Below are 10879 nucleotides of genomic sequence, written 5' to 3'. Positions count from 1 at the left end.
ATGCCGGCTGCGTCGCCGATGAAAATCTGAAATGCCCGAAGGAGCTGCAGGTTGTTGAAGAGGGCGGCAGCGATGTGGTGGCGTGCAAGAGTGCTTATGCAGCGTTCGATAAGCCGGAATTTTGTTGCACCGGCCAGTACTCTGACGGCGAGTACATGCTCGCTAACGCAATACTCTTGGATGAATTATTATAATTCAATTTCACCACTTTAGTTTTGTTGTATGGATCATTTCGAGTTTCTTTTTAGGGTTGAATTTCAAGCTATGGTGTTAGTCATTTCGGAAATTGGTGAGGGCAGTTTATACAAAATTCTCAAATTTAATTTATGATTTCCGTTGCATGTTTTGCAATTTCTTTGCATGCATGGAGTAAAGATATTGAGATCTCGTTAGAATTTTTATGCGTTTATTATTTATATTCATTCATTCCAATTAAATTAGGTAAAAAAAATTGTAAAAGACAACATTACAAGGGCCAAAATGCTATATGGCGACTACTTTTCAATGGACAAACCAACATATATACTACAGACCAGGAACGATTTACATTTACAATTTTCCAACATTTTCTGTACTAATTCATACATCCGTATCAGTTCTCTACAATTGGACTACCCTCTTCGAAAGCCAAACCCTCAATAATCATCCATTCCCTCCCAATTTTTTTTTTTAAACACTTTTGGGCTGGGAATGGTCAAGATTTCTACACTATCACGCACCTGCAATTTGTGCCATAATTTTACCTACCAAAAATGACAAATCATTGAAGAAAATAAGGAAAACTAGATCCTACATACAATGTACATAAGTCCCACAATGGTTGCTGCCCGGCTTGTTTACCGTCTTAACCATTGTCACAACCATGAATTCAATTCGCCCCATCCAGTGCACAGACCTTCACCATGGTCCTCGTTGCTGAAGAGGGTCTGGTCCAAGCAATCAAGTGATGCGCCGCATGCTAGGTTATAAGATTGGCATGCCGAATGACATACACGTAGACGATTGTCGCCATCTTTGTCACACATTTGGATAGATATCTGGTTTGAATATGGCAAAAATGAATCAGAAGACAACTTATTATAGACTTACAGTACTTTGTGGACCCTAGTCCTTATAAACACCTAAGCCACCCCCAGTGGCTTTCCACTAACAGGTGCAAATGGAAAAATAAGGGAGAAAATACTTACCCAACAGGACAATCGTTTAGCAGCTCCATCACAGTCTCGGCCTCTAATATAATTTAGAAATTTTCGAGGACCTCCCGGGAACAACCTATGGTAATTCGGCATCACAACTACTTCTTCGAGCTGCTGCAAGATACTCAACTCACTAGGCGCGCAATGTTGCCCCAACACATCTTTCTCCAACACATCTTTGCATACTGAGAGGCTGGGGAGAAGCGTGGAGCTATTCTGGCACTTGTAGCCTGCATAATCTGAGCATCGGAACTCACAGACACCATCGTCACAGACCCCACCATGTAGACTGCACTGTTCATCGCAAATGGCTGCGTATGACAAGAGTATCATGTGAACCAACGCTTGGCAAAAATAACTTTTATATGCTTTGCGTGAAATTAGTATTGAAGGAAGTCGGTCTGTGTAATGTTATATTACCTGTAGTACAGTCAGTCCCAGTGAACCCGTTTTCACAATAGCACACACCACTATCAAGGCACTTGCCATGACCACCACAGTTGTTAGGGCAAGTACCTGTAAATGAAAATGAAAGATGATACCGTAAACCGTATATAGTTATATAAAATATCAGTACGTCAGAGGGTTGATACACTTACGTTCGCTACAATCATAACCCTCAAACCCCAAAAAGCAATGGCATCGCGAATCAATGCAATCGCCATTAAAATTACATGAATTAGGACACCAACCAAAGACAGGAAATGGATCGACATTGCAAAGCTCGTGGTATGCTGGGCAGATCAGTTCACCTAACATTAGCAGTGGACATTTTAACCGATCGGTTATGAAACAAATGAGTGGTAACACCCTTTTACATAAAACAGAGATACGCAGGCACAACACATATACCATAGGTATATGTACATACATGTATAAGTTACCATTACACATATAAAGTTATGTAATTACCACTGAAGCCTGGAAATTGTACAGGTCCACCAGCCTCAGAATAGGTATATGCACATACATGTATAAGTTACCATTACACATATAAAGTTATGTAATTACCACTGAAGCCTGGAAATTGAACAGGTCCACCAGCCTCAGAACATGTTTTCCAAACACCATCAACGGCAACCTAGAAAGACTTTCATAAATATATTTAGGATGTGATATTGACAGCCTCGAAACTCATCAAGAAATGTGTTTGTTTACCAAATCATACCTCCAGTGAATTGTTCATACACCGGTGCTGATAACAACCATTGCCTTGGATCGTGGATCCCCTGACAAACCCACTGCGCACTAACGATGAAGCCATACATCTACATGCAATAACAATATGAAAAGAATTGATTCGTAATTTACACTCGTGATTCTATAAAAGCATTCTAAACAAAATTTAACCTTGAATTACTTCCCCGGACTTCACCTAACATCCTGTCTGGTGCCCGGGCACTGTTAGTGTCCATACATGACCCATCAGAGTATGCTACAAAATAAGTGCAATAATCAGCCAATGACGACTGACCACCTGCAAGAGAGAGAAAATTCCCATTAGACAGACTATTAATTATTGGGATAATTTCTCCGCATCATTAAAAAACAACAAAATAAAATTTATAGCCATTGTCAATCAGAAACAACTACCATCAATTCGTTCGATAATATAATGAATCCGTTGTGTCGAATTCATCTTAACCAAATAAAGAGCATATATATGCATTCGAAGTGAAGCATGAATTCCCTGGATATTCTTCAAGTCTTGTTCGAGTTACATCCTATCTCAAGTTAATGTTTTCATTATTTTCCATTTCTAAAGAAGCATTAGAGAAATTAATGATGTTTTTTTCTGTCCAGCTGATTCGATTAGTTTATAATCAGCCATAGTTGTCAAGGGCGCAAGGCGCAAGGCGCACATTATTTATTTTTTAAAAAAATATATTTATCTTAGAATAATATATTAAAATATGAAATAATTAAGTCACAATGTCACACAAAACAACAAATAATTAATAAGTTCATTATAATAAGCAACACGATTAAAATTCTTCAATCATCCAAATCAAGTTCATCTTCTTCCATCGAATCATCAGAGTCACTATAACTGATACCTGAGCTTTCTTCAATAAATGGTTCTTGTCCTTTCTCTTATTCACGCTGTCACGTTGTTGGCTTCTGTAATTCTGTTGTAGTCTGCACACTTCTGCTCTTGTCACCTTATGATATTTAATTTATTAACTGGGCTGCTAGGGTTTAAGGTTGGGTTGGGCCTTTTACATTTTAAGTTAATATTAAAAAAAAAACAGAGAAGTTGCATTTTCAAATGCTACTTCTCTGTCACTGAATTTTAAAAAAAAAGGCAATCTCAGGCGCGCCTGGGCTCGCCTTTGTAAATCGTTGCGCCTGGGATTTCCCCAGGCGCAAGTAGCGCCTCTCGCCTCGCCTTTGACAATTATGTAATCAGCTAAGGAAAAAATGGAAGTTGGCTCCTTGTATATTTAAACAACGATGATAGAGCAAAATTGAAAGTTAAAATAGAAGCTATTACTCTCAACGATTCAAGTAAAGTCAATAGAGTATATTTGTGAATTCAGTTGGCATATGAAATCAAAATAATCCAAGTTAATATCATTAATAACATTTAAAACGAATTACACTCAAAAAAGTTACACATGGTTGTTTGAGTATAAGAGTTTAACTTCAAGAAATGCAACTCAAGAACACACCTTTGTTGGCCTGTGGAAAGTAGCGGGCCCATTGGGGAAGATCCCCACTGTAATTTACTATAGGACAGTATCCTTCGGCTTCTCTGTTATATGTACATCCAGAAAACTGCGTTGAGTTGCAGTGATACGCACCCTTCCAACGGCTGCAAGGTGAGGTAATAAACTCAATTCCTTGGTTGTGACCCCAGTCAAGGTGATCTGCCATGCTGTAATTTGCTCGGTACCATCCACTATCCTCAAGCAAAGCAAGGGTCATGTTTGAAACTACTGATCTTGTATCTACCGAGCCGGTCATAATTTCATTCATCAAAAGTCTTTTCTCCCAATGGGAACCTGTGGAAAATTGACGACAAAATAAGAATCAGCAGTAAGATATAATCAAGTTAAGGGCATACTCAGATACTGATAGGAATAAGAAACAAGAACGGAGAACAACCTGACGTGCCGCGCCCACCACCATCTTCAAGCTCCAATCCCGTGAAATTCGCTGAGAAAGCCTAGAAACATGAAAAAATTGCAAGAAATGTTCACTGGTACACTTTCTTGGCTTCGTAAAAACAAAGTTAAATATATAACCTACCCCATAGTGATGACGTGAGTGCATGATGACTCGAGGAAGTACCACCCTTGTTACTATCCGTCCAAGTTTTTCATCCATAGCTAGATCAATAACCTACAAAGTAGTTCAACAAAAAAATTGCTCAGTCAGATCTCAAGAAGACAGAGTCGGAGTTAAAGTAAGGGTTAAAGTAGAATGTTTCCATTGATTCCTCATGTATCAAGCTTTTGCTTGTTTGAATATCTTTTCACAATTTTTAAAAGGTGATAAATGGCATTTTCTGGTGTCCGGTCTTCGTTCAGTTCTATGTGCAAAAAGTAATTGTCAAGTAATTTCAGTTCCGTATTTTAGTCAGAAAAATGTATTATGCAAAAAGAATATGTTTACCAGTTCCACAAATAAAAATTCATCACCCTGCAGAGACACATATGCAAGGGGAAATTCCACTTCTAGGAAATGAATGATAGTGAAGACTGAAAACATAGATGCACAAGGGACAACATCCAATGACATAATTTCATAATACCGAGAAAGATTATGGCACTACTTACCCGACCTCGCCTCCTTTTCCTCTCATCGCGGAAATGAGCGAAGGCATGGGGATCAAATCCAAGCACATGCACAACCTACAAAAGCATGAACTCGAGAGCTTAACCAAAAAGGCACTTACCTAACTCTCAAAGTTAGTAGCTTAAATTAACTACCTCATGGATTAGAGTGGCCGATAGTAAAGTTTCGGCTTCAGCAGTCAAGTGGCGAGGTGCAACATTTACATGCCCTGTATCCAAAAAATACATCAGTAGTAATCCTCCTCCATCAGTTAATGAATAGGATAAATGCCTTGACAATAATTTCTCTCATTCAAAATTTAGTACGGCAAAACAAATACCAGCAATAGCACGACCCCATTGGTCACGTTCACATGCCACTGCCCATGCAAGAGTATTGCCTGTTGTTGGTCTGGTTGTGACGAAAAGAACCAAATCCGCATTAGCAACTCCCTCTGAAAAAATTATAATTTTTATTATTAAAGGAAGCTTTTCACATCATCTCAGAGATTACTTTGCGCAAAAAAGTTACCTTCCACGTATTCCCTTGGAAGCTGCACGCCTCCATCTTGTCCACAAGCAGAATATCCACTCAAACGTAAATTCCCCTTCACAGGCTCAACAGATAAGGCTCTACTGAACCAATCTGCTGTTTGCCCAAGAGCCTGAAAAAATATATTATGTTCAAGTGTTTTCAAGAGACAACCTTGAACAGTGCAAATTCCACCCTGAATCTCCTACTATTATTAATCTGCACGAATATTAAGGCGTTACTATAGATACCTAATTGCCATCACTCAACGATCGCCATTTGTAAGTTTCAAGCATTCGGTCCTTCGATGTGATAACAGTTGACAACCAGGATACACAAAAATAATCGAGTAAGACCATTACCTTGCGAAGGCGATACTTTTTGTCATCTCCAGCTATGTCGTCTAGCGTACAATTATACCAGCAGTCCCCATACACCCGAGGATCGCCATGAGGGTTACAAGAAGGTGCCCCAGAAATAGAAGCACCAGTTGGTTCCCCAAGCTGGTAAACAAAATATAAAAGCAAAGGTAAAAGAACCCAGCCATAATTTTAAATGTGATAAATTGAAAAGTGGTTTTTACAGATGCTTGCCTTAACAATATCCCCCGCATTTCGGCAGTCTCTATCTGATGAATGACCAACAGCATCATAATTTAAATAAATCCTAATGGGTTGCTTAGCATCATTCTGATGCTTCCCTGATTCAGATAGACCGAGCAATGCCCTTCCCCTACTGTGAAGTGAATTGGAATTATCAGCTTTGTCATAAAGCTGGGCTGAAACCGAATAAACTTTACGACCAGGTTTCTTCCTTTGCTGGATAATCTGATCGTGAATACAAGAATGTGATTTTATGTTCTCCTTGCCCTGATCAGGTCCTTGCCTGTGCAATGTAAAATCTTTGTTGGCTGAATAAACACCATCCAGCAACAACAATACCAATAGAACCTGAAATGCAGGCAGATAACAACTTTACTGTCAATTTACATACTACATTTTACACTAGTGTGTGATTCAGTATGAGGTATTTCCAAGAAGAAAGATGTACAAAAAGCCCCAAGAAATTCAGGAATAATCACTTGGAGCAAGTTAGACTAGATTATTAAAGTAAACAAAATAATGCCAACTCTAACCAAATCCATTATTCGAAAAGAGTCAAAGACATGAATCAACACACCTGTAGAAACACAGAAATTTAAGAAACAGTTTATGCATGTTTACATGACCATAAGTCAATTCAGCAAAGACTGGAATCATAATGATAAAAAAAACAAGGAACACAAAATTCTATAGAGAGGGATGCCAAACCCAAATAGCAAAATCTTACCAGGAAGACACAAAAATGATAAATACAAAATTAGCTTCCCAAAATAAACCCAAGTTCGCAAACTCGAAATTTAAATGGAACACGATCCAAGATTTTGCAACTGATAATGGAAGACAAGTATAAGGTTCCAAAATCCTAGCAGATTTTCCATTTTTATTCCCCGGCATTACCTCCCCGCAACAGCCCCCAATCGACGGAATTCTCAACTACAGCTACAAGACCTCAATAAAAATCTAATCTTTACTTCTCACTTCATACAAAATCCACAAGGATCCAAAGAACCCGTAAACTGAACAAGAAGACAAAACAAAATAGATACTACCTTGGCACAAATGAGAACCAAATTCAGTTTAAATCTTGGAAGCGAAGGAATCTCGACACATCGGTTACACCGAATCCTTAACTCCATGAAACGGTGGCGTTTGACGCGGAAAACCTCGTTCCCATCAAATCGCCGGCACTTCGCCGATCGGCTCCCACCCGCAGAGAAAACTCAAGCCCGTCTGCATTACACAACCCAGAAACTGAAATCTCTTGAAATCCACAAAACAAGGCCAAAGATTTCAGCTTTTGGGAGAACTCATCCAAGAATGGCAGCAACAATACCTCTGCTGTATTATGCAAAGACAGTACGAGTGGACCGTGAAAACGCTTTAGAAATGTTGTAAAGTAGCAACTCTCAAGGGAGTTAACGGTGTGGAGAGAATAAGAACTCGAGATATTGAAAATTACAATAAATCAGAGAAAGTTAAAGGCTGGTGGGAGTGGGTGGAGTTAGCTGAAATAATTCTGATTCGGCCTTCCCTCAACCTCTTTAATCTACTTTTTTTTAATGTTTTGTTTATGTGAATAAACATATGTAATATAGATAAAACAAAGTAAAGAAATGAAAATGATAAATATTGCAAAAATTCATTTTTTAAAAAATAAAGAAGTTTAATATTGAAATTCTTTTGATAAATTCTAATAATTTGACCAAAAATATAGAAGGCCAAGATAATACATCAATAATAATAATAATACATTTTTAAAACAAATTATTACAAATTTCAATACACACACTCAATTGTGCTCGAAGTTAACTGAGAAATAATCATAATAAAAAAAAAGTTCAGAAAGAATGGTAAACCCAATCTCCATTTATTAAATTAAATTGTTCGAAAATGTGATTCCTATAGGTGATTTGGTTGACCAAACCTTGTAGTAATTAACGTTATCAAGCAACCACCGAGTCTATCAAATAATGTTAAAAGCTTAGGAAGCCTAGTGTATCATCCTTGAGTGTCCACTAATTGTATGGTATATTATGTTTTCTTGATTGGAAAATTTGAAAAATTATCATGTAAACTGGAATATTTGATAAATAATCGTTATCTCTTGGATTGTTTTTATTGGTCGAAAAGAAAAATTAGAAAAATGATTTTCGATCACTGTTTTTTTGGCTTTCTGTTATGTCAAACGAAATAAGATATTTTTTCCTTTGTGAAAACTTCTCTTAACTAATCTTTCACTTCTTAATAATCACGATTCAAATAAATAAGAGTAGGTCTTTTGTGATACGGTCTCACGAATCTTTATCTGTGAGATGGATCAACCCTACCGATATTCACAATAAAAAATAATACTCTTAGCATAAAAAGTAATACTTTTTCATGGATGTCCCAAATAAGAGATCTGTCTCACAAAATATGACTTGTGAAACCGTCTCACATAAGTTTTTGCTAATAAATAATATGTTATATTAGTTTCTTCTGCACACGACATTGATTACTTAGTGGGTAGGGATACAATATAATATATAATATATATCGTTTAAATTGGTTATGATTTATTAGACGTGTAGGACGGCGGTGAGTGCGACCAATTCATTGAAACAATGGCTTGTTAATGTTGTCTGAGCATCCACGTAACACTCACCAACTCATCAAAAATCAATGATCCACTGTCACATACTCATTATAACAACATATCTCTTTTACACACATTCATTTTAATATTCAAACTCATTATTTATGAGTCTCACAGTCCACTCAATCATCTTAAAATTTTTTCATATTAAATAAATATGTTTTAAATATATTTTACATTATTTAAATCATTATTCTAATTTTTAAAATATTCTTAATTTTTAATAAAATCATTTTTATTAATTTTAATAAATAATATTAATGTTTTTTTAAATTTATTTATTAAATAAAGTAGATGTTCGAAAGAAATACCACGAGGGAAGAAGAATTTAAACAAGACGTGATCACAATTTATTTAAAGTTACAATATAATTATGAAATTGAAATGAAACAATAACTTACAAATAAACCACACTTTGATGAAACAAGACGTGCACACTTAGGGTCCATTTTACATCAATTTCGGTTGCCCTTTTTCTAAACAATATTAATTTTATTGGCACAATCAAATACGAAATTTGTTACAATTCTTTTTTGTGAAAATGGAAGTATACATAACTTAGGTTACATAAAAGTATAATCTCGATCAAATATTTTTTGATTTATAATATTACTTGATTTTTTAATAAATTTTTGGGTTACGAAAACGCTGACGATCTTGATTTTGATGATAATAAAACTTTTTTTTGTGTTATTAACATATTTCATTAAGTGTATAGTGGTTATACGTCAATTTGGAAGATTTGAAAAGCTGTGACTCAAATGTAATCAATCTGAAAATTAGGCGGGCTTAAGTATTTCGATGCATCTCACAAATCAATGATTCAAATGACAATTGGATAAAACGGTTGGAAAGACACTTAATTTTCCACAAGTCATATCTTAGGTCAGTCAGGTTAGTTCGAAGGTTATCTATGCTAACTGGATATTGCAATATCGAGGTAGAAGTCACGGATGTAGCAAACGACTAGATTTGAGCATTTCTGATATTTTGATCATATCTCTCAGCTCGATTTTTTAAATGGAATGATTCAACATGCATTAGAAAGATAAGAAAATTATATACAAATCATCTTCCAAAGTCGAAGTCTGAATTAGGACATAAGAAGCTGATAAACCGTGATGAAGTTGATGGCTCTGTAACAAAGATACAACTTTCGGGTAGACAAGAGCATTTCTGACATAAGAAGCTGAAAAACCGCGATGAGGTTGATGGCTCGGTAACATAGATATAGCTGTCGGCTAGACATGAGCAGTTCTGATATTTCGAGTATATATCTATCTTACAAACTCAGAATTGAGCGATTTTTTATTATATAAAAATCTAAGAGAAAATGATACAATTTTTATGTTCATCTATTTGTCCAGAAATCGATTAATCAAGAATTATAACCAGTAACTTGGATCAAACTTCAGGTGCTCAAAATCTGACCGGACTGCTTCGAAAGTCCAGCCACTAAAAATCCAACGTGTCTGTTCTGGATTTCCAGCCATCAAAATTCGACCAAACCACTCCAAAAGTCCAGGCAACGACCTGATATTAAAAAGTGACCACCAAGTCAAATATTACAATTTCAATGTCATAAATAGTACAAAACATTTCCAAACGATCATATTATTGTGTCTAACTTCTATATCATTCTTGGAAGCCATAAACACAACACTTTGAAGATCAAATAACAAGTTTTTTATGGAGAATAAATCATGGGCAAATTATAATAAAAAAATAAGTTAGAATGAGAGCAAGACCAAGAAGGAGAATTGTAATACATATATTAGCTTAGTGAGAGCTATCCCTTATGTGTGATTATTTATTTGAGAGATAAATATACTGTAAAAGATTAAATCCTCACACACACAATCACTAATATATTTATATGAGATTTGAGCTTCAAATAATAATTGAGTGATAGTCTTTACACAAAGATATTAAAAATTGTGTTTATAGTTTTGGCATAAAAGATGGTAAATATTACGAGGATTGTGAGGTTGCGGCTTACAATCAAGAGTGTGCTAGAAGTTTCGATTAGACAATTGATAAGTCCTCAGTCGAAGTAGGTTTGTACAAAGAGTTTTATAAATCAAAATCTTATAGTGAAACTTTCCTAAGTGGAAGAAGGAGTGACATAGGAGTTG

At 36.0% G+C, this 10879-nt stretch overlaps 1 protein-coding gene across 1 annotated transcript; it reads right to left on the bottom strand.

The window, feature by feature from the left end:
- Positions 1-505: 505 nt before the first annotated feature.
- Positions 506-7651, bottom strand: LOC140967637 (uncharacterized). Its single transcript, XM_073428313.1, has 18 exons — positions 7443-7651; positions 7159-7339; positions 6101-6457; positions 5870-6010; positions 5508-5640; positions 5317-5430; positions 5132-5205; positions 4979-5053; positions 4449-4541; positions 4305-4365; positions 3869-4201; positions 2547-2673; positions 2365-2464; positions 2208-2277; positions 1796-1948; positions 1617-1712; positions 1188-1507; positions 506-1037 (listed from the first exon to the last, which is right to left on the bottom strand). Exons 2-18 carry the CDS (start codon positions 7243-7245, stop codon positions 855-857), a joined length of 2517 nt encoding a protein of 838 aa, XP_073284414.1. The 5' UTR covers positions 7246-7339; positions 7443-7651; the 3' UTR covers positions 506-854.
- Between the last annotated feature and the right edge of the window lie 3228 nt (positions 7652-10879).

The sequence above is a fragment of the Primulina huaijiensis genome, chromosome 2 (genome assembly GCF_012295235.1).
Source record: "Primulina huaijiensis isolate GDHJ02 chromosome 2, ASM1229523v2, whole genome shotgun sequence".
NCBI lineage: Eukaryota > Viridiplantae > Streptophyta > Magnoliopsida > Lamiales > Gesneriaceae > Primulina > Primulina huaijiensis.
Note: the sequence above shows the minus strand (reverse complement) of the source record. Positions and strands in the feature narration are given on the sequence as shown.

Coding starts and splice junctions, on each gene's coding strand:
- LOC140967637 (XM_073428313.1), bottom strand. CDS start 7,245: ATGGAGTTAAGGATTCGGTGTAACCGATGTGTCGAGATTCCTTCGCTT. Junction 6,458..7,158: donor TGGTTCTCATTTGTGCCAAG/GTAGTATCTATT, acceptor CCTGCATTTCAG/GTTCTATTGGTATTGTTGTT. Junction 4,366..4,448: donor ACTCACGTCATCACTATGGG/GTAGGTTATATA, acceptor TCATGTTTCTAG/GCTTTCTCAGCGAATTTCAC.